Here is a 23,887-nt window from a genome sequence, read left to right as displayed (position 1 = left end):
CACAGGGATGCCACAGTGCACTCTGCCAGGCTGAGTCACAGACATTCACGCCTGAAACTTGCTGTCTTAAAAGAACAAAGGCGGGGGGCGACCAATCAAGCAGGGCCAGGAGTAACTCTCAAGTTCCTGCAGCTGGAAAACTGGCCAACTGACCCCGCGACACGAGCGGCCCTGACGGGGAGGACGGCACCGAAGGCCCCGGCCAGCCCAGCCACAGCCCTCCCAGCTCCGAGGTGCTCGAGCTCCCAGGTGCCACCCCGGCACTCGACACATCTGGCCCACGGACATGAGGGCTGGCCCACAGATGACCGTGGACACAGGAGCTGGTCCACAGACCAGCTCATCCATTCCTGTCACGTCTTATCGGTCCACATCCCGCTCAAAGCCAAAGTTCCCAACCTCAAAGTACTGGGCAAAGCCACCCCTCGGCCTCTGGCAGACTCTGGCTAAGCCTCTGAGGGCTTCCCAGCTGGCCAGCACACGCACAGACACCAGGGCGCCAGCCCCGCGAGCTCTAGCCCACAGGTGGGAGCCCACAGGTGGGTGCTCCCAAGTGAGCAAAGTGCGGGAAGAAAGGCCCATGGCCGACCACCAGGCAATGGGAGAGCCTCGGCGAGCCTCGGAGGAGACAGTGTGCTGCTGCCAGGACAGCCCCTCGGGGCGCCCCCTTTCCTCAAGGATGCCATCCCTCGCCCCCTTGTGACCAGTGGGTGTCACTGCCCTTTACCTCGAGGGTGGGCGGCGGACTAGCCGCCTCCAAACACGACCAGTTCTGGGATGGGCACGGATCCCCAGCAGCAAAGCAAGGCCGCTGTGGCATCTAAGCCAGCTACGGTCGCCCCGGCCCTCGCATGGACACGAGGGAGGAGCCACCAGGTGGGCCGTCTGGGAACGCGCAGACGGCGGGTACACAAGGTGTGGCGGGGCAGGGGTGCTGGGTGTGGGCACCACGTCTGCGCTGGCCTCTGAGAGGAGCCCAGACACAGAGACAGTCCTGCTGGGGCCTCGCTGCTCCTCGAGACCCCGACCGGCAGGGGGGCCTCCCTCCTCCCTTCCCGGGTCAACGGCCTGGGCCAAACGTCCGGGATCTTGCCGCTCAGCGACGGTGCCCAGGCCACGTCTGAACCCAGGAACGATGTCCATGAGGCTCTGGCCGCCCGCTCCTTCTCGTGACGCAGACTCAGGAAGGAGAGGCCCAAGGTGAAGGGCAAACACTTCCAGGCCTTCTAGCCCCGCCAGGACCCATGCCCCTCCTTAAAATCAACACTGTGCTCTGCGTCCTTTGTCACCCTGAAGTGAAACTCAGACACCACACTGCTCACCACTCATGTATTTTTAAAAACCAGTGTATACTAAGGCACAGTAAATGGAAGGTAGTTTATGTTTAAACAACACCTATTTACATACAGAGTGTTAAATTTACACACACTCATGTGGTCTCCATCTCAGAACCCAGCAAATGCCACTTCTTAAAATGTCTAGGAAAATACAAACACCCTGTGTTCCATCGCAAACCGATTCCAAACATCGTGGGTAGCAGAGGGGACACACGGGCAGCTCCGCGCCTGGGGGCTGCAGGTCCTGACCTGTCCGAAGCCGCCAGGCGGGCCGGCAGTGGTACCCTCTGCCCGACAGCAGTGCGAGGGCCCGAGGCGGGGCGGACTCGGCCTGACAAGGAAGCTACCTGCTTGTTAAAACTTCTGTTTCTGCTCAGACGTGCAAGAGCAGCTCTGTCTCCTGTACCTCGAGCCCTGCGCTGGCAGCAGGTAACCTGGCCACGATCCTCCCCTCACTCCGCCCCGCTGAGGGCAGGGCTCAGACCCCAAGTCAGCGGGGGCGGGCAGAGTCGCCCCCCAGAGCGGGCTCCACTCCGAGGAGGCCCCAGCGCTCGCCCTCAGACAGAACCCATGCACACAGGACGGAGCTCGGACCACCGAGGACCTCAAGTGCCAGGTGTGGACGCCAGGCTGACCACGCGGGCTGAGGCGGGCCTCTTCCCAGGCCAGGCAGGGGCCAGGGCTGCGGTCGGCAAGGGCCAGCCCACCACTGCGGCCGAGCCTCAGAGCTGAGACTCCCTCAGGTCACCCCCAAAGAGGCTCCACACTGGGAACTGTGACCTGAACCTTCAGGGCTCCTGGCAACCGTGCAGTGGCCGAGCAGCAGCGGGGGGCCGCCGACAGCCTCACTGGGAAAGGAAGAGTGGGCGACACTGGGGTCACTGCGTTCCACGAGAAGCTCCATTTTCCGCGGATTCAAGTCAATCTCTTGCTCACACTGGTTAAGCAAGACCTGCCTCGTTGCGAGAAGCCGGTTCCCTCCTGGGCAGACACACAGGGGTAGGACAGCAGGGTTCACGGCCACCTCTGGTCCTAATGGGCTCTGGAAAACTGCCCCTGAGTCAGGAAGTGTCCACACTCCCTGGAGACCAGGGCCAACTGCAGGGTCATCCTCCGGAATCAGATGGGTGAACCAAGCTCGCACTGTGCGGGCTCCTCTCGGTCCATGGCCTCCACGGGCCAGCGGGAGGCTGGCTGCAGACAACCCCAGGCACGCGCTGTGCCTTCCTACGTTGGAGAGGACAGCCCGCACGCAGAAGGGAGCACGTGCGTCCGTGACAACCCTCAGGGTCTCGGAGCTGCGGGGACGGGGCCCAGGGACGCCAGAGTGCCCAGAGGGGCACCAGGCTGGAAGCAGACTCACGCTGACTTTGCATTCATTCAAGCAACAGGCGAAGCCAATGAACCTGCAGTGAGGGCCACCTCGCCCGGGCACAGAGGAAAACTGCCCCGAAGCTTGTCGCATGGGAAGAGGACCCAAAGTCACAAGCGGCTCAGGAGAAGGGCAGCCACTTGCCTCAGGAACAAGTAGAGGATGGCTCAGTGTCGACCAAACACAAGGCAAGGCAAGACAGAAGGAGAGAATGGAATCCTCCCCAGGAGCCACGGCAGCAACGAGACTTCCAAGACAGGCTTCTGTGTGATCTAACCCGAAACGCAGCCAACGCAAAGAACACAAAAACAACAGAGAGACGTCCGTGGAACCAAGAGTTGGTCCTTTAAAAAGATCAGTGACATTGACAAATTTTTAGCTACACTGACAAAAGTCAGACGACTCAAATTATTAAAATCGGGAATGAAAGCGAGAACAGTACTACCAACCCTACAGAAATAAAAAGGATCACAAGGGAATAAGATGAACAAAGGTCTGCCAACAAACTGGTAACCTAGATGAGATGACAAATTCCCAGAAAGACAAACTCTGAAACTAACCCAGAAAAAAACAGGAAATCCGAGCAGACCTAATTACAAGTAAAAAGATCAGGAATAGGTTAAACAAAAGACGTGTAAGACTTGTCCTGAAAAGTATAAACATCACTGGAAGAAATTAAAGAGACCTCAATAAATGGAAAGACATCCTGGGTCCATGGACAGCAAGACATAATGTTAAGACGGCAACGCTCCCCAAAGCAACCTGCAGATTCAAGCCATCCCCATCAAACTTCCAGCTGCCTCTTCTGTGGAAAGTGACAAGCCAATCCTGGAATTCATGTGGAAATGGAAGACACCCAAAACAGACAAAAGAAGCTTGAAAAAGAAGTACAAAGTTGGAGGACTCACACTTCCCCATTTCAAAACTCACTACAGGGCTTCCCTGGTGGCGCAGTGGTTGAGAGTCCGCCTGCCGATGCAGGGGACACGGATTCATGCCCCGGTCCGGGAAGATCCCACATGCCGCAGAGCGGCTGGGCCCGTGAGCCATGGCCGCTGAGCCTGCGCGTCCGGAGCCTGTGCTCCGCAACGGGAGAGACCACAACAGTGAGAGGCCCGTGTACCTCAAAAATTAAAAAAAAATCTTACTACAAACTACAGTTATCAAGACTCTGCGGTCCTGGCACAGGGACAGACATACAGATGAAGAAAACAGAATTGAGAGTCCAGGAAAATAATCTATATATCTGTGATCAATTAATCTTCAAGAAGGCAATTCAACAGGGAAGACTAGTGTTTCCAACAAACGGTGCCAGGGCAGCTAGATATGCACACACGCAGAGGAATAAGGGAGCAGCCCTACCCCACACCATATATAAAAATTAATTCAAGACGGATCAAGGACGTGACTTTAAGAGCTGAAACTATAAGCCTTAGAAGAAAAGATGGGGTCTTTGTGACCTTGGATCTGCAATGGTTTCCTTTTTCTTTGCTGTCTCTCTCTTTTTTTTCCCTATGTGTATTTTTTTAATACATCTTTATTGGTATTTTTTTAACTGAAGTATATTTGAGTTACGTTGTTTCAGGTGTATAGCAAAGTGATTCCATCATATATGTGTCTGTATATATATACATATGTACACACATATATATACATGTATATACACACACACATACATACATATATATATTCTTTTTCATGTTCTTTTCCATTACAGGTTGTTACAAGATATTGAATACAGTTCGCTGTGCTATACAGCAGGACCTTGTTGTTTATGTGTTTTGTTTTGGTTCTTTTTGCGGTACGCGGGCCTCTCACTGCTGTGGCCTCTCCCATTGCGGAGCACAGGCTCCAGACGCACAGGCTCAGCGGCCATGGCTCACGGGCCCAGCCGCTCCGCGGCATGTGGGATCTTCCCGGACCGGGGCACGAACCCGTGTCCCCTGCATCGGCAGGCGGACTCTCAACCACTGCACCACCAGGGAAGCCCTGTTTATGTGTTTTATACATAGTAGTGTGTATCTGTTAATCCCAAATTCCCAAGTTATCCCTCCCCCCATTTCCCCTTTGTAACCATAAGTTTGTTTTCTGTGTCTATAAGTCTATTTCTGTTTTGTAAATAAGTTTATTTGTGTCATTTTTTTAGATTCCACATATAAGTGATATCATATGGTATTTGTCTTTCCCTGTGTGACTTAATTCACTTAGTATGATCATCTCTAGGTCCATTCATGTTGCGGCAAATGGCATTACTTCATTCTTCTTTATGGCTGAGTAATATTCCATTGTGTATATGGACCACATCTTCTCTATCCATTCACCTGTCAGTGGACATTTAGGTTGTTTCCATGTCTTGGCTATTGTGAATAGTGCTGCTATGAATATAGGGGTGCATGTATCTTTTCAAATTAGGGTTTCTGTCTTTTCTGGACACATGCCCAGGAGTGGGATTGCAGGATCATATGGTAGTTGTATTTTTAATTTTTAAAGGAACCTCCATTCAGTTCCCCATAGTGGCTGCACCAGTTTACATTCTCATCAACAGTGCAGGAGGGTTGGCAATGGTTTCTTAGATGTGACAATGTGAAGCACAAGCAACCAAAAAAAAAAAACAGATAAATTGGACTTCATCGAAATTTTAAACATTTGTGCTTCAAAGGACACTATCAAGGATGTGAAAAGACAGCCCAAAGTACAGGAAAAAATATTTGCAAATCATATATATGATAAGAATCTAGTATCCAGAATATATAAAGAAAAATTCAACAATTTTTAAAAATTTTAAACCAGGCAAAAGATTTAAATAAACATTTTTCCAAAGTAGATAAACATTTTTCCAAAGTAGATATACGAATACCTAATACGCACATGGAGGGAACACTCAATATCTATTATCAGTCATCAGGGAAACGCAAAACAACGCCACTTCACACCCACCAGGACAGCTATAGACTCAAAGAGATGAACAATAACAAGGGTTGTCTTGGATGTGGAAAAATTGGAACCGTTGTGCATTGCTGGTAGGAATTCAAAATGGTACAGACACTTTGGAAAACAGTCTGGCAGTTCCTCCAGAAGTTATACAGGGAGTTATCATATGACTCAGCAATTCCATGCCTAGCTATATGCCCAAGGGCATTAAAAACATGTTCACACAAAAACGTGTACACAAACGTTCATAGCAACACTGTTCACAGAAGCTTTGGCTTCGTCCGCTGCTGAATGGCCAAAGCGCGGTCTGGCATACAATGAAGCAGCACTCAGTCACTACATGGGGTGAGGTGCTGACACAGGTACGACGTGGATGAGCCTTGAACACCTGATAAGAAGTCAGACACGTTGTCTGATTCCATGTATATGAGGCGTCCAGAACAGGCCGATTCACAGACACAGAGTAGACTAGTGGGGCCAGGGCTGGGGGGAGGGAGGAACGGGGAGTGACTGCTAAGGGGTACTGGGTCTCTTCTAGGGGTGACGAAAAATTCTGGGGTTAGTGGTGACGGCTGCGCAACCCTGAGAATATATTAAAACGCTGAACTGTACGCACAAAAGGAGCGAACCTTACGGTACCTGAATTTTGTCTCAACCTTTAAATAATAACAACAATAATAAATGCAGCCAATACGGCCCTCCAAACGGAATGACTCATCCTCCACCGTGCGAACCCTTTACAACGTGGGGTGCTGCAGTCGGGGGGGCCGAGGCCAGACTGGAGTCCAGGCCTCAGGGCAGATGCGGGAGGGAGCTGCGTGCCACCCACCTGACAGCACGCACAAAGGCTAGAGCACAGCACCCCACCCATGGTGAGCCAGCTTTCCTCCCAGGCCAGGAGGGACGCCCCCCCACCACCCACCCTGGCTCAGTAGCACCTCATCAGGTCCTCATCAGGGACCCTGAGACGGGGAGAGGCCAGCTTAGGGGTCCGGGTGGAACTGGGAGGCTCCCGGCGGAGGCCGCCTCGGGCTGAAGGGGGCTGGCGGGCACAGCGACGAGAGGCCTCATGTTGGGGCCGTTGAGATGACTGGTTCCCACGAGAACACAAGTCCACGGGCCCTGGTGCCTCCTGGATGCGGGGCGCCCGCAGGGGCAGGCAGAGCCCCGGCCGGGGCCCTGGTGGGGCTGGACGTGCGCCGGAGCCGGCGAGCGCCCAGAAGCTCTGCCGACAGAGGGCGCCAAGCTGCGGGGACGCGCCAACCGGGTCCCGATCTGCCTCTGAACAGTGCAGGAGCTAGAGTCAAGGCACGTCAACCGCGGCGAGGTGGGTGAACATGCAGTGACGTGGGCTGTGCTCGCCCCCGCCCCGCCCCGCCCCGCCCCGTGGAGAGAAGAGCAAAGGGATTGCGCACCGAACACTCCCCCGCACTGGAGCCGCCAGTGCCCCTCCCCATCCTGCCGCCACGGGAGGGGCCACACACACCAGGCCCCCCCTCCAAAGGCAGCCTGCCCAACGGGGACTCAGGTCTCCAGAGCAGAGGAGGGACGGCGACGGCGACCTTAGCCGCATGCGCCACGCTGGGCTCAGGGTCCAGGCAGGAGATCCGAACCGGCGGGCACCACGGGACCATCCCGATCAGGGCGCTAACCCTCTCCGTGGAGCGAGAGCCCCGCGGGGCAGAGCAGGACGCACGGGCGGGGGGCAGGAAGGACCGCCCAGGGAAGGGGACCTCTGAAGTCCCCTGCCCGCCCTGCAGAAACTCGACAGCCGGCAACCAGGCTGCTTCTTCTGTAAGCTAAAAAGGCTTGGTTGTCACATTTATGTTCAATCACCCCTTATTTTGTGATTCATCGTGGGCGAGGACCTGCTCACTTTCACAGTAACAGGCTCCCTGGGAAAGCAGTGACTGAAGCAGGAGGGGATGGAGACCCATCTCAGAGGGCTCAGCCGGGCACCCCACCAGCCAGGCCGCGGGGGACCGACCAGGAGGGCAGCGGGGGCAGCAGCTTCCATGCTTTGACAGACACGCGGGGTAAAAAGCCCATCTGAGGTTGTGAACCTGCACTGCGCCACCCGTGTCAGACAGAAGGCTGACACAGAGCCCCAGGTGGCCCTCGCCCACTGCAAGCCACACTCGCTCTCACTCACCTTGTAACTCGGATGCGGTCTGACCTCAGGACCATCACAGCCCAAGGCTGACAAACAGCGGGCCTGCAGGCCCTCGGTGGGGCCCCTGCCACCCCACAGTCACAGCAACTCGGGAAAGAGCCAGAAGAGACAAATCTACTCAGCCCTACAAAAAAGGAGCGAACTAAGCCCCAAAGTGACAAATGGCCGTCGTCTTCAGATTTCTGCAGTCTCTCATTCAAGCTAAGGAGCTTCCGGGAGCCTGGAATCCTCCACCCACAGCACCGGGGCCACTCACGGCTATGCTGGGGGACAGCAGGAGAGGGCCTCTCCTGCGGAGGGGTTGCTCCCAGGGCCGACACTCTCCCTGAGCTTACCTGCTCCAAGCGCACTCATCTGCCCCCGGCCAGATACAGAGACTCCTACTTCATCAGCAGGTCCCAACCGCGCTGCCCGCGGCTGCCCAAGTCTCAGGTCCGAGGAAGTCACCCACAGCAGGAAACAGAAAGGTGCCCTTGGACCAAGTGGGGGGGATCGCTCGGGCACTCCGAGTGCTTTCAGGCGGGTGGACTCACCAATCTCCGGTCAGGGGCTTCAGACAGCGTCACGGCACAGGAAGAAAAAGCACAAGAAAGCTGCAAAATTCCGCGAGCACAACACGAGATACAGGAAAGAAATTGCAGTCGAGAGTCCTGTACAAACAGACCCCCCTGGACTTCTGTCGCAGCCTGAGGAGATAAATGACCCCAAATAACAGTGTCAGTAACAAAAAGAACAGTAGCTATTCCACAGACCCTGTGATCACCTCCCTGTCCAAATAGCTCTACTAATAATTTAGATACAAGGTCCATAGGAGCTACATGATTCTAAAACAGAGACCCTGGAAAAGCCAAGGAAAAGGGCTCAGAAACGATACTACAAGCAAGCAGGGTAACAAAGTAAATGATAACAGACCCCACGTCACACCATCTGACAGAACCAACAGCTGGTGTGATGTGATTACCAGGCGTCCCCACATCACTGGAGGCGTGGGTGCACGTGCATGGGTGTGACGTGCACGCATGTGTGCGTGGGGTGGACATGACACTCAGGCACGTGACACTGCCCAGGGGCACAGGATGGCGGCTCACACCAGCCCGTGGGCCGGGCTCTCCAGACGCCGGGGGCTCTGCACAGGCACGCGGGGAGGCCTGGGCTCGGCACTGACCGCAGGAGAAGGGCGCTCACTGGCCCTCGGGGTCCCCCCGCGAAGGCAGTGCGCTGTGTGCGGAAGAGTGGATCCCACGGCTGCTACAACGCCAAGGACGTGGCGCGACATCGAGATGGGACGCGGCGCAGGGTGGGAGCGGCAGGAGTGCCCCAGGACCCTTGCGCTTTGTGGCCTCAGCACAGGGACTCAACGGCCCACCTGCAACAGGAAGGGCCGGCCTGGGGGTGCCTCCGCCACAAGCTCTGTGCCCCAGAACACACGGACGCCGCGACAGGTGTCTGGGCCCCGGTGCCCCCCTCCTTCCTGAGGGAGTCCAGCATGCGTGCCCAGTTCCGCAGCCCGCTGGGCACCAGAGGCTCCCGCAGACCCCCAGGTGGCTCCACCCAGCAGTAGGCGGGTGTTCATTCTCTGACAGAACAAAGTTAGAACTTTGTTTTCACACGGCACAGGTTCGGAATGCAGCCATTGCCACAAAACGCTGAAATCATTCTGCGGTCTGTCCGGGTTGGTAGCGTTGATGGCAACACCGTGCAGAATACAGAGGAGACATTTCAGAGCCTTTGTGGGTCACACCACACAATCTTTCTCATTAGAGGAAACTAAAATTGTCAAGGTTATCAAGGTTCAGAGACGTCAATTTTCTCCTAGGAACTAGCATAAATTTTTACATTTCTGAGTGGAGTTTTATTGTACTGGAAAAACAGCAATGGAAAGCACGCACGTCGGTGCTTCCGCTTTGCCGTCCCGGGTTCCTCAAGCGCCATTCCCGACGGACCCCATCCTCAAGGGCCCCTCCCGTACACCTTAGGGCGCACCTCGGGGGCACCAGTAACCTCTGGCTGCATCTCCCAGAGTGGCTCAGAGCTGCTCACCCTCCCGGCTGGGCCCGGCCCCGAGTTCCCCCTTCTTCCCTTTCCGGACTGACTCACTTATCAGTCATTAAAAACTACAGACAGGTCCCAGGCAGCTCCCTGGAGGAGGGAGCCGACTGTCCGCACCCAAGGCCCGTGCGGGAGACAGGGGGCCGGGGCAGCACCCGCACCTCAGGGCCTCCTCCCACCGGCTGCAGAAGCTGCATCACCAGCTGCGTCCCCCGTGCACGACAGAAACAGGGGCTCCTGCACAATCGGAGGCACAGCCTCTCAGCCTGCAGCGCCAGGCTTCCGCGCTCGCCACCCACGCCGGCCACGTGGCTGCCCCAGCGCACCCAGCTCCCCGTTTCCTGCCACTGCTCCTGCCCCACAGTGGCCCCAACGGCCCCCCTTCCTTAGTTCTCCCAAAGTCGTCAGGCCCGGCCCCTGCTTCTCGCCCCGGGGGGCCCTCCGTGGTCTCTGCGCTCAGGGCATCTCTGGGCGTCCGAAGCCACCCCGAGTCACCAGCCAGATCCCTGTTCACCTCCTGCTTCTGCTCGGCAGCTGGGGCGGCCTGGGCCCCGCACACAAGCCATGAGCCAGGCGGCCTGGTGCAAGGTCCCCCGTGCCCTGAAGGTGGACTGTGCCCGCCCCTGGACGGCCAGGACAGAGGCGCCGTGCCCCGGAGGGTGAAGCCCTGGTGACGGGCAGGCGCCTCAGGCTACGCGCAGTCGGACCTGTCAGCTTCTGGGGCCGCCCGGGCCCCGCGCCTCAGGCCCCCAGCACGCCCTTCTCGAAGTACTCCTCCTCGAACTCCCAAAACGCCCCTCCCGGGGCCCTCCTCACCGTCCTCTCCTCTCCGGGCCTCCACCTGCCCGTGACCTCCCGCCAACCCCTCCTCCTGTCTCGGTCCAGGACGGACGGGGAAGGCGCGGGAGGTGCGGGGCCAGGGAGCAGCGCGCCACGCGAGGGGCCTCGGGGAGGCTCCCAGCGCTCGGCCGCCGCGCCCACCAGTTCAGAGGACACCCCAGACGGGCCTGGCGGCCGGGCTGGCGGAAGCGCGGCGTGGGGAGGGGCGGCTCCAGCCCCTGGAAGAGGGCCCGGCTCTGGAGAGACACAGGAGCCCGGGGCCCCTGGGGCCACGCTACTAGGAGCCCTTAAAGACAAGCTCTCCCGGTCCCCGTGTCACCGTGCGCCTGCAATCTCGGCAGGGGACGCAGCAGAACCCCATGGAACCTGGGAGCCCGAACGACCCCCAAAAGCACCAAGTGTGCCTCAGGCCCCGTATGTAAGGCTGGAGTCCTGGGGGCAGGGGTTCAGCAGCTGAGGTGAGATGCCGCCTGCCCTGGTGAGACAGCCCCCAGATGGGCCCCCGGGCCCTGCTTTGGTTCCCCTGCTGGTCAGCTCTGGCCGCTCACCCACGTTCTGTCAGCACCACTACTAACCACGACCCTCGCCCCTCACGGCCCAGCCTGCCACCTCCCGCCTGGACCGCACACAGAGCACCCCGCCTGGACGCAGTGGCGAGGGGAGCGGTCGTGCTACAGCAAAAACAGGAAGTTGCAACAGATCTGAAAAACCGTTACAGTGATGAAGGAGAAAATAAAAGCAAAACACATGTCCCCACAAATTTGTTTGTTACTTGGACAGATGTCATTCTTAACAGAACAAATCCAACTGAAAGTAAAGCCCACATCACCCCAAATTAGAATATATTGAACATGGAGCGCGCTCTGCCCTGAACTGGACAAAGTAAGTGCCCCACAGGACACCCCAACGAAGCCCTGGAGCCAGAGTAGGCGCAGGACTTGAGAGCACCCGGGACACCGTCAGGCGGCTGGGACAGGCGGGTCTGCCTGCTCCTAAGCCTTCGCAGCGGCCTCTCCGTGCAACGGCTCCCAGGATGCTGCTGAGGGAGCCTCGTGATGGTTTTCAGAGCACTGAGCACTCGACCCAGGTCTGTTTCACACACACAGGCTCACCCACATGGCCAGAGCTCCCCCCACCCAACTCTCTACTCAACAGCCTACCACTGACCGCCGCCCCAAAGCCCACGTAGGCACGGTAGGGTGCTCGGAGCTTGGGTCCGTGCTGGGGTCGGGGCAGCTGCCCCCAACTCATCCTCAGGACCCCAGGACTAACGGGCAGTGTAGCTAACCAAGACACTGGTCCAAGCGGACCCCAGTGCGGCCCCCTGCAGCTGGGCCCTGAGCACACGCACCCCTGCCCCCGAAGGACGGCCAGGCCCCAGCAGGGGGGCTGCACCCCCAAAGGCCTCCATGAAGTCCAGCTGCAAAGAAACGACCGCCAGGTGTGACACAGACGGCAGGAGGCCGGGCCAGGCTGGGGACAGGCCTCTCAGAGCCTGAAGACCTGTCACCTCTGCGGTCACACAAGGTTTTCCCTAAAGGAGGAACAGGCCAAAGTGGCACCTCTCGCTCTTCTACCATGAAGTCGCTGGAAACACTGGCGTCTGACACCCACCCCACCGTCCTGCAGGGGCACTTCCTCACTGGGCCTCGAGCCCAGACCAGGACAGCCGCGTGCCTGCCAGGAGGTGACGCACCTGCAGGGCTGGGCTTCTGTCCCACAGGCAGGCGACCTTGGGCAGCTGCACGGAGATGCTCCACCTGAGAGCATCCCCGCTGCCCAGGTGAGGGCCCCGAGGGATGGCAGCCGGGCAGGTGGCGGGCGATGCACCAGCAGGCCTATCGGAGACATTCTGAGACCTGTACTGGGCTTAACAGCCACTCAGCCGGGGGAGAAAGGCAAAGGGGAGGGGGTGGAGGACAGCCCCCCAGATGGGCCATCACACCTCAGGGGCTGGGAGAAAAGAATTCCCCTGGGAGAGGCACGCTCTGCCCCTAACCTGGGGTGGTGTCCCCCATGTCCGGGGACAGTGGGCGGGGAGGACACCCGAGTCCCTTCCAGGGAGCCCTCGCCACCACTGCCCCCTCGAACAGACTAGTCAGCACCCTCCAGGGAGGGCGTGGGACTCGGCCAGCACGCCAGCCCTGCAGGGAGACATGCCGTCCCACCATCCACACCGGGCTCCGCCGCGCAGCGGCCCCGCCCTCGCCCCGCCCTCGCCCCGCCTCCCCCGCAGAACCGTGCTCAGAGGTGCGCCGTGACCACAGCCCCCTCTGTCGGGGCAAAGCAGGCCTCCTGGGGGGATTCTGGCACCCTCTGTCCCCCCCGGAAGTGAGAAGGGCGACGGCCCCAAGGAGCCACCCCTGTCAACCCAGTCAACAGTTTGCCAAAAACTGTCACAAATATGGCAAACCGTCCATCTGAGTGGGAGGCCTACTGTTCAGAAGCAGAGGCCACGAGGACATTCCGCCCACACCCACCATCAAAGGGACGTCAGCACGAGTGGCCCCGTGGAGGGGCCGGAGCACACCTGGCTGGAGCCCACGCAGCCAGAGGCGGGAAGTGGAGCCGCCGCTCTGACAGCAGGTGAGCGGTGCCCAGAAAGGGTAAACGTCCACCCGCCACACGACCAGGCCTGGCACCCAGAGGCTGCACCCTGCCGCGCGCAGCAGCCCAGCCGGGAACAGCCCCGAGTCCGCTGCCGGTGCCTCCACCCACGAGCGCTCAGCAGGAGAAGCACCACGAGGGCCACGGACTGTCGGTGCTGCGGGATCCGCGGTGAGGGCAGGTGGAGGGGAGAGCCGCCCAGGGGCTGGGGCTGAGCTCTGAGAAAGGCCAGGAGGGCAGCGTTTCAAGCTGGACCGTGGTGACAGCTGAGCGATGGCAAACATTTTCTGAAGACCATCGAACCGTACTCTTACGCTGGGTGAACCGTGCGAGATGCAAATCGTGCCTCCACCAGACTGTCCCAGCGAGAAGGAAAAAGCAGCCGGAGCCCAGGCATCCACCTCCGAGAGCGGCTCTAACACTGGTCCCCCGGTGCCCGCGAGGTGCCAGGCCAGTGGGGCACGCGCCTTTCCCAACTCAGTCCCCGCCCAGCTCTGACAGGGGGGTCCAGCAACCAGCAGGCTGGCAGCAACTCTGGTTCCCTACAGCCACGTCCGCTCTGCCCCTTGCGCTCATCAGGGCAGAGCCCCAAATCCCGCCCCTGCACTGCTGGTCAGAGGCCAGCACAACCGAATGTAATGAAACATGACAAAAGCCCAAAGCTTGTAATTACTGGAGGTGGGGAAGGGATGTGGGGCGGACAAGGCGGCAGAGCTGGACACGGTGACCCGCGCCAGGAGGGAGGTGCGATCCTGCCTTCCCGGGGGCTGGGGGGCTCCTGGGAAAAGAGGGGTTTAGGCCAAAGCACGGAGACGCGTGTTCCGTCCGGGCAGCGGGGACCGGGACAGCTGCAGGTGCTCGCGGGAGGCGGGGAGCAGCCCGAGCGCAGCTCAGCCCTGGACACAGGTGAGGACAAGACTGCCGCCCACGGAGGCCCTGTGGGGAAGGAGAGGACGGGGCCCCGCCAGCACAGGTGCCTCACGACCGCCAGGGCATCCATTCCCTCCTTGCCCCGCTGCAGCCAGCGTGCCGCTCTCACTCCACACTCCCTGACGTGCAAATGGCCATAAAAAGGTGAATCACATGCCCCGTCACGTGTACACAGAGGTGGAGCTGTCCTGCGTCCCCGCTCGTCCCCGCAGACCCTGGAGTGCGCCGCCTTGGACAGGCACTAAAGGTGGAGCTGCCCTCCACCGAGACCCAGGCCCAAGCCGGGCCTTCTGCTTTCACAGCCCTTTCAGTTCCTAGAATAACTGCTCATCATTCAGAGGCCCCGAGAGGCGGGGCAGAAAAGGAGGCTGTCTGAGGGCTGTCTTGAAAGCAGGGCTGTGGCCAGACTCTGCCGAGGGGGGACACGGGGGCCCCCCGGCCTCCAGGATGCCGCTCCAGACACCAGCTCCCGTGCTCGCAGGTCGGACGAGCCGGGAAGGCCAGCACGGCATGAGTGACCGGGCCAGGATGCGCACAAAGAGGGAGGAAGACTCAGCGTGGGCTCTGCAGTGCCGGAGACCCAAGACATGTCCTGGGTAGTTCAGACGGGGCCAGAGCTCGGGGCGTTCTGCTCAGCAAAGGACCAGGAAAAAAAGGGCCTAAGGTCACGATGACCCGTCATGACCCCACAGCCATGCTTCCAGAAATGGAGTTGGCTTATTCTTACTCAAAGGAAACCCAGAACTCCTTGAGCCTGGTCGGCACCAGCGTGCTTCCCTGATGGTCAAGGCACACCGTCAGCCGGGGAACTCCCTGCTGTGTGAGAGCACCAAGACCAGCCGTGGCACAAGGCTGGTCCCTCCCTGACCTGCCCCAGATCCTCAGATGCTGACAGCTGTGCAGGCTGAGCCGCCTCCCGGGGCATCTCAGCTCAGGTGTGCATGGCGCACGCCATGCCTCCACGGACCTCACTCACCCTGCTCACCTCCTCCCACGACGGAGCCGTGAGCCCTCCACACTGTTCCCTGCCCCCCGCAGTGCAGCAGATCCAAGGGGATGCCCTGTCCCAGGGCCACATCCATCTCCCAAAACAAACCTTGTAAACTCAAAATTTAAGGTTTAGAAAACAGGTCTAACCACCAGAGGCCAAGCAGACGCAGGGACCATGACTAAACAAGGGCCTGGATGCTCCCAAACAGAGGCCCACGTGTGCCCGGCCTTCCCCAGACGCACAGGGACGGGGCTCCCACAGGCTACCCCGCCCCTCCAACTCTGCAGTCACACGGCTGGGTGGTGGCCCTGTGCTGGTCCCACACTCCAGACATCCCAGACGAGCTGCTGCTTCACCCTCGCTCACCACCAGAGACGAGACCCGACGGCATTCTCGGCGGTACCTTCGTCAGGATGAGCTCTCCGACGAGCTCAGAGCCACGCTGGGAGTGGACCTGCCCAGCCCCAGCCTGCAGAGGAGCTCACGTCTGGACACTTCTCAGGCTCAGACAGGAGAGTCCCGTGTGCCCCGATTACCCGAAGCAGCAACAAAAGAGAGAACCCGAAAGTCACGTCCGTGTCCACCTGGGCCACTCGCCACATTCTCTCCACTCCTCTCCTCCCCGGGCCCACGATCATCCTCCTTCAGCTCACTCACATCAGAAGGGTCCCCCTCCCCCCCCCCGTATAAACACAGGGAGAGCAGGGCCGCATCCCGAGAAGTGACAACAGACAGGTGACCGAGACTCCGCTCAGACCCTTCGTTGCCTTTCTGACTAGCCTCCTGGCCCTGTGCTGACCCCCACCTACTGGACCCCATTCCTGGACCAAGCTCACCTCCCAACAGGAGATGCTCCCGCCCGCCCACCCGCCCGCCGGGGCAAACACTGAGGAGGTCAACATTTAAGGAGGCACCCCACCCTAGTCCCTTAGCAAGCCCTGCCCCCTCCCCCAGGCAGCCTCCCCGGCTTCCGCATCCCTCCCTTCGGGTCAAACAGGGGGCTCTTTAAACAAGGGCAAGCTGCGGGCAGGCAGGCCTGGTCCGAGTCCTGTAACTTCCGAATCAGACCCGACACACGTGGCATCACCCCCAGCAGGGGCCTCTCTCCCCAGAAAGAGACTCCCACCAGAGACAACCCCAGAGCAGCAGCGCCGGCCCCCCCTCCCCTGCCCGCTCACTCCCAGAAGGGCACGCAGTCCACGTGCTGACGGAGTTCACGACGTGGGCCCAGAGCGTGAGCTCACGGAGTGGCGCAGGCTGAGAGGCAGTGGACGTGAACGCGCCCCGTGTCAGCATCCTCCAGGGCTGTCCAGCAGGTCCCCCGGCAGTGCTCACTCCTCTGGACTCAGGACACGCAAAGCATTTAAGACTTCAAACCTAAGAAGTACCTCCCCCACCAGTAACCTAAACCCTCCCTCAGCATCTCCAGAGCCAGTAAAAGCGGGAAGCACTGCAGATGAAAGCGCGCTCTCGCGGCCGATCCAGGGCCGGCAGAGATCGGGGACGAGGGCAGGAGGGACCACGAGGCAGGCATGGCCCCAGACGGGTGACCGCACGTCGGTTTAAATTCCAGCCGCGTCCAAGGCAGGCCTGACAGGAGCTCGTCGGGGCTGGGTGGGGGCTGGGCGGAGGCGTGCGGGGCGCAGGCGCAGCCTCCCAGCGTGGAGGAAGCAGTTCTGAGACACCACCGGTGTGAGCCCACCGACTCCTCCGACCCCGCCACCCTGGGGACGGGACGGGCAGGCCCCCATCTACGGAGAGGCCCCAGCTGGGGCAAACAGACCAAGTTCCCACAGAGAAAGGACACTGAGATCTCAGGTCAGAGGCAGTAATGCCAGAAGAATGTGGAGACACCTCCCCGCGGCCATGCCCCCGCGGCCATCCCCACGGGACAGGGGCCGGGAGAGCCCAGAAAGGGGCCTGCGAAGAGGCCTGGCCCGCCCAGCCCCACCCCTGCCCCAGTACAGCAGAGCCCCTGGGGGCTTCAGGGGCTGCATGGACAGCAGAGGAACCGCCTCCAAAATTCGAAATTTGGAAAACCCAATGTCTTTGACGAGAACCGGCCCCTGCTTCACGGCACTGGCCAAAAGCGCTGGACCTTCCCAGGCAAAGGCAGGAGGAGGGAGGCGGTCCTCACTGGGTCTGGGTCTCCTCCCTGTGTCCTGGGCATCCACATAAGAGATGCTAGTGAAAGACCTGAGACTAGAGAAACTAACTCCGCAGGAGGCCGGGAGGTGGGGGGCCCAATGCAAGTCTTCGAGAAAAGACAGCTAACACCTGGCACCGGAGCACGTGGAGGAATCGGAACCCTCGTGCGCCGCTGGTGGGAACGCAGGACGGGGCCGACACGGGGAAACAGTGGGCAGCTCCTCAAGAGGTTAAACACGAGTCACCGCAGACCCAGCAGTCCCCACCCCAGGAATGTGCCCAGGAGAAGCAAAACACGTCCACACGAAGACTTGTAAGTAAACGTCCACAGCAGCCCAGAGGTGCAGGCTGCCCAAATACCCATCACCTGGCGCTGGATACACAGCAGGGCACAGCCGTACAGTGGGACGGTGCTCAGCCACCAACAGGAGTGACGTGCTGAGCTCTGAAAACACGGTACCAGATGCAGAGCCCGCGTGCATGACTCCGCTTACGTGAAACATCCAGGACAGGCAGATGCACAGAGACAGGAAGCAGACTGGTGATCATCAGGGGCTGTGGGGGTTTCAGGGGAGATGGAGGGAATTGGGCGGGGGGGGCGCGGCTATGGCATACGGAGTTCCTTTTTCAGGTACAAAACAAATTCTACAACTGACTGCGGTGACAGTAGCACAGCTCTGAGCACACACTAAAAACCACTGAGTCGTACGCTTTACACGGTGAAGTCCATGCGTGCGAGTGACGCCTCAGTGAAGCCGTCACCAAACGAAATTCCTCAAAGAAGTGGAGGGATCCACACCATTAGAGCAAGTGAGAAGGCCCGGACCCGAGGCTGGCCCCGATGAGGCCCCAGCGGGCCCCCCGCACCCCGGGATGGACGGCGGAGGCCCTACACACACACGGGGCTGGGGCAGGGGAGACAGAGGACAAGTGCCCGAGGTGCCCAGCCCAGGGGAGGGGCTCGCGGACCCCCGACACAGAGCCACATGCGCAGCGATCTGCCGTCCCCAGGTCCAGGCGGAAAGAGGGGCTGCTCAGGAGCTGGCCCGGCAAAAAGGGAACCAGCTCCAAACTGACGTTCAGCTCCGAATACGCAGCAGGACAACGGCCCTCCAGGCAGACACCCAAGAGCGAGCTGTGCTCTCAGAATCCTACCGCTTGGCTACGTCTCTTTCCCAAGAAACAGTCTTACCATGTAAGGGTGGGACTGAGTTCTGAAACGACAGCCTGCAAGAATCCACCTTCTCAGTTCACTTCTAGCAAAACAACAACGACAACAAAACCACGTAAAGAACCAAAAGCTAGAAACCTCCCTTGTCAAAAATCCAGCCATCTCGAGCAAAGCAATTAGGTATGCAAGCCTAGCCACCCCTTGCCAGCGACGGGGTGGGGGGTGGCAGCACAGCCCGACTGGGGACTGCCGGGAAGAGCTCCGGGCTCTCTGGGGGCCCCCTGGAACAGGCCCAGGCAGCCCAGCCAGGCCAGGCCCCTCCCCGCAGGCTCAGGACGGGCCCCAGCTCAGACAGGGGCCCTGGAGGTCAGGGCTTTGGCAGGTCACGGCTATGCCCTCAACAGTGCAGCACCGTGGCTCGCTTTCCATCCCGCCATCTCAAGCACGAACGGTGGAGCTTTCCGGGGCTGTGACATGCGATGACATCACCCTTCTGAGAGCTACTGAAACTGTCTCAGTTTCCACTTGCCTCAGGGTCCACCCACTGACCTGGCAGACACTGGTGGTTATGACCGACGAGACCAAGGACTCTGTGGGGCTCTCCAAAATTTCTAAGGGTGTAAGGGGTAAAAGTTTGAGAACCAATGTACTCTGGACGGTGACCACCCCCTCGTGTGTCACATCACAGGGTGAGGAGCGACCCGAGGGCCCTGTGTGGGGACTAAGGTAGCCGCACTGTCCCAGACCCAAGCAAGCCGGGCGGGCAGATGAGGAAAGAGCTGCCCGCCAGACGAGACGCCCTGGGGGTCTCAGGACGTCAGGGCCAAACCATGGTTCCACATCCAGAGCGTTAACGGGATCGCCTCTGGATGGAGAAGAGGTAGTGAGGGGAGACCACGAAACTACGGAAGCAGATACGCATCACCCGTCACTTGAGCACGAAAGGCAACAGTGCCCGCCCTTCCCAGCAGGGCCCGTTTCTAACTCAGACCCCTCCTCCTCGGCCCGCCCTTCCCAGCAGGGCCTGGTTCTAACTCAGACCCCTCCTCCTCGGCCCGCACCCTCCAGGAAGAGGCCGATGCCACACACTGTGAGGCCTGGCCACACAGTGGAGCTTGGTTTCCAGACGATGAAACTGGGCAGGAACAAATCCCTGCCCAGGCCGGGCCACCGTCTGCACAGTGGGTCAACAGGGGCACATGCCACACAAAGACAGAGTCACCAAGCAGCTCTTCTGAAACCTACTATAAACCAAGGAGCTAAAATGTCCTTCACTCGAGAATCGGCTGCTCTCACCGGCCATGCTACAGGGGACTGGTTAGCACCCACCCCTGCTTTTCCAGGCCACTGGGGAAGAGCGGCCCCAGACCAAGCTGCACACATTAAAAAAGCTGTGGGTGAGGACAGATATGTCTCTACTGGCCCTTAAGTCAGAAGCCACCTTGCAGAATTAACCCACGCACTGCTTACCAAAACAAAGGTTCCTTCCCGATACAAACAAGATGCAAAACTCCATACAGCCTTTAAGAAAAACGAAGACTCAGAGAGAACCTGTTGCTAAACAAAAGTAAATTAAGGGATCCACTTTAATGTCCACAGAGAGAAGTGTGTGTATACAGTCAGAACACAACAAAAATGCTCTAACTTGGAATCAAAGATTACTGGAAAGAATGTTTGCACAGCAAAATTCTTCTCCCTTTGAGACTGAAATGCCCCCACCGTGCTTAATTTTCCTGACATTTCTGAGGCTTTGAAGCCACAGCTAACGGATCTGAATCATCTGAGTAAAACCATGTTAGCGTGGATGTTACTGCAAAGCCGAGAATAGAATGCTAAATATACAGACGCACGCCCATACCGGGCACTTTTGTAGAAAATGATCAATCGCCAAACTAGATAAAGTTGTCCCGTCTGTGCCCAAGTCAGAGGGCCCGCAGTTCATCTCCAGCAGGGAAGCATAATACATGGCGCTTGGAAGTTAAAATAAGAAAAACACAAAAACAGCGCCTACCTTTGATTAATAAAATCACACCTCGCCTGTACATGAACTCAGCCTACAGAAACATCCCACCCATGCTCGCTGCCAGCAAAGGGAGGCTCGGAAGAGGCAGGGATGCAAGTCATGTTTGCACCAGTGGTCTGCGTGGTCAGTGGCCGCACCCTCACCGCGGGGGGAGCTGGGGGAGGAGGGGGCGGGCAGTGCGAGGCCGCCTCAGGCTCCATCTGGGCCATCACCCTTTTTTCTTAAACAAGCACGCCACTTGCAGCCACATTCTGCTTTATTTGGGTTGGCAGTATAAGTACCAACAGCGGGGTGGCACCGTGGCTGCAACGCCGAACTGGGTCAGCCTCCGCCTGCCTCGGGAGCCGGGGGAGCGCCGGGCCTTGGCAGACTCTTCTCCCAAAGGCCTCGGGTGCCTGGGTGGGAGGTCTCAGAAGGTAAAGGCCTTGGGCAGTCAGCATCCTTTTCTCTGGCCTTGAAAAGCTTCTTGCATCTTTCTCTTTAACAGACAAGAAACATAAAGTCCTCCAGGGCTTTCAACAGAAACCCCTTGTTTGAGAACTAGAGAGCTACTAAGTTACAAGGTAAAACGAGGGTGCCTACACCTCCGAGCAGCCACAGACAGCTCTGCAGACAAAGCAGGCAGACGGGCAGGGGCGAGGGCCACGGAGGGCCGGGCCGGGAGTCACAGGCCAGAAGTCAGGGGCTGGGGCTCGGGAGACACGGGCTACGGTTTGGGGACCAGGATTCAGGGCTGAGCTTCTGGGGACAAAATTCAGTACCAGGGTTGGGACCAGGTTCAGGGTATGGGGCCCTCGGACTAGGGCTCGGGGGCCAGGATTTGGGGACCTTGGACAGGGATTAGGACTGGTGTTTAGGGACCTGGGTTCAGGGACTGGGCTCCGGGTTCAACCTATGGAGTGTGAAGGCTGGACCAGGAGACCAGGATTCCAGCGCCCAGGGCCAGGGTTCAGGGCTGGGGTCCTGGGTCCAGGGCTCAAGTTTCAGTGTCTCGGTTCCAGGGTCCCAGGGCTCAGGGCTCAGTGTCTGGGTCCCAGGGTCCCAGGGTCCCAGGCTTCAGGCCCGAGTCCGGGGTCCCGGGGCTCTGGGGTCAGTGTCTGGGTCCCGGGATTTCGGGCTTCAGGACAGGGGTCCGGGGTCCCGGGGCTCAGGGTCCGGGGTCCAGGGTGCCGCGTCCGGCGCCGCACTTACGTCGTCGAAGAGCGAGCCCACGTTGGCCGTGACCAGCAGCACCGCGGTGCCCGGGGCGGCTGCCTTCCCCGCCATCGCGGCCTGGGCCGGGGTGGCCGCTCTTCGGGGCCGACCGGCCGGGGTCTCCGCGGGCCGCGGCGTCAGCTGCGCCGGGGGGAGACCCCGGGGCGCATCGCGGGCTCGGCCGGTCGGGCGGGGCCTGGCCAGGGTCCGGCCGCGCTCGCTCTCGCTCTCCGCAGCCCCACGCCCGTCGCTCTCCGCCCGCGCTCAGCGCGGCCCGCGCGCAGCCATTAGGATCGCGGCCGCCGGAGCTCCCGCAGCGTCGCCGCTGCCGATAGCTGAGACGAGGCCCGCCCGGGCCGGGGGCGGGGCGAGCGCGGGGGGGGCGGGACCGCCAGGGGGCGTGGCAGGCTCCGGGGGCGGGGCCTGCGGGAGGTGGGACGGGGATACGAGAGGCAGGGCGGGGCCTGAGGGGGCGGAACAGGGATGTGAGGGGCGGGGCTGGGCGGGGACTTGGGGAGGGGAGGGGCATGTGGGCGGGGTGAGACTGCAGGGGCGGGGACTGCGGGGAAGGCGGAGAGGGTGTGGGAGGGGCGGGGTGTGGAATCGAGGCAGGGCCTGAGGGGTGGGGCCTGCGCGGGGCGCTCCTGCGAAGGCCTCGGCGCTCGCAGCCACGCTCCTGTCAGTCAGCGACCGCCCCGCCTTACCCCACGCCGCGGCGGCGCACAGACTCCTCCCGCACCCCATGACGTCATGGCCCTGCTTCGACGGCGCTTCTTAAAGGGGCCGCGCGCTGCTCCGGGCTCGACCGGGCGCGACCCCCTTGCTCCCGGGCAGGGGTTGCGGTGGGAGCGCGTGGCTCTGTGCGGACTGCGCCGGACCCACGGAGAGGAGGGCGGCGAGGCCGGGCCGCCGGACCGGACGGCTGAAGGCAGCAGGCGCGCTGGGGTCGGTGGGGTCTCCCCAGCCCACCCTCCGCGCCAGGCCGTCCGCGGAAATGAAATGGCCACTGGTGACGGGAGACGCGCGGACAGTGCAGTGAAAAATGACAAGTAGCCGCCAACACTAACGGTGGCACTAGGTTCTGTCCACCCGGTCTTTGCAGGTGACGGTGACCTGGATGGACGGTGACCATCCAGGACGGTTCTCAAGGCTCTGAAGGCGCATCTCGGCCGCGCAGCCGCCTTTCCACGGCGCCGGTTTGGACAGTGTCCAAGGGGAGACGAGAGATGTGCGCGCTGCTCCCTTAGGGCAGGCGACACCACCACCTGTCAGGGCCTGGGGCGCAGGCCCTGGGCTGCGGGCCCTGTAGGGAAGGCATCCCCTCCTGCCTACAGCGACCGCTCAGCCTGACAACTTGAACCCATTTCACTTAAAACCACTGTCCCGTCCATGCAGCAGCTGTCGGCTGTGGACTGAATGTGTCCCCAGAATTCGTAGATTGAAGCCCAACCCCCAGTGTGGCTGCCTGTGGGGACGGGGCCTCCTGGGGGCTAATTCAGGATAAATGGGGTCTTAAGGGTGGGGCCCTCTTCCAACAGTGTTGGCCTCTCTATAAGGAAAGACCACAGAGCACCTGCTGTCCCTCACCCACAGCCTCCCACCCTGAACAGAGGACAGAGAAGAGGTCATGGGAACACACAGCAAGAAGGTGGCAGTCCACAAACCAGACACAGAACCCTTTGGAACAGCATGCCCGATTCTAGCCTCCAGAACTGTAAGAAATAAACCTCTGTTGTTTAGGTTGCCCAGTCTGTTACGGCAGCATGAGCTGACTGACACAGCATCTCTTGTTTTACTTTTTTACAAAAGCAGCACATGCCAGGGATGCCCTTAGCAGAAGCCAAATGCAAGGGCCTCACTGATGCCTGGGACCTATTTCCTAGGAAATGGCTTCGCCTCCTCCCCTCCCCTCCCCTCGAGCTGTTTTCTTACTCCCTCCCCAGCCCTCTGTGGCCCAGAAACACCACTGCCCACGTGCACACCGGCACATAGGTACACATGCGCTGGCGCGCACGCACACGCGCGCACACACACACACACACACTCACTCTGAGACTGCACCTAAATTAGAGAAAATTAACTAGAGAAACTCCAGCCCCACGGCCCTAGCTCAGGTCCCAG

The 23,887-nt window shown here is 59.9% G+C and overlaps 1 protein-coding gene across 6 annotated transcripts in view; it reads right to left on the bottom strand.

Moving 5' to 3' along the window:
- INPP5A (inositol polyphosphate-5-phosphatase A) overlaps positions 1-22,093 on the bottom strand; it is a 176,056-nt gene extending 153,963 nt beyond the window's left edge. For 3 of the 6 annotated variants that reach the window (XM_060125301.1, XM_060125304.1, XM_060125305.1), the window contains exon 1: positions 21,764-22,093. In XM_060125301.1, coding sequence (XP_059981284.1) covers positions 21,764-21,838 — 75 coding nt within the window. In that variant the 5' untranslated portion in view covers positions 21,839-22,093. The remainder of the gene's footprint in view (positions 1-21,763) is intronic. The other 3 variants (XM_060125300.1, XM_060125302.1, XM_060125303.1) reach the window with 1 other exon arrangement.
- Positions 22,094-23,887: the final 1,794 nt, after the last annotated feature.

This window comes from Lagenorhynchus albirostris, chromosome 16 (assembly GCF_949774975.1).
Source record: "Lagenorhynchus albirostris chromosome 16, mLagAlb1.1, whole genome shotgun sequence".
Classification (NCBI taxonomy): Eukaryota; Metazoa; Chordata; class Mammalia; order Artiodactyla; family Delphinidae; genus Lagenorhynchus; species Lagenorhynchus albirostris.
Note: the sequence above shows the minus strand (reverse complement) of the source record. Positions and strands in the feature narration are given on the sequence as shown.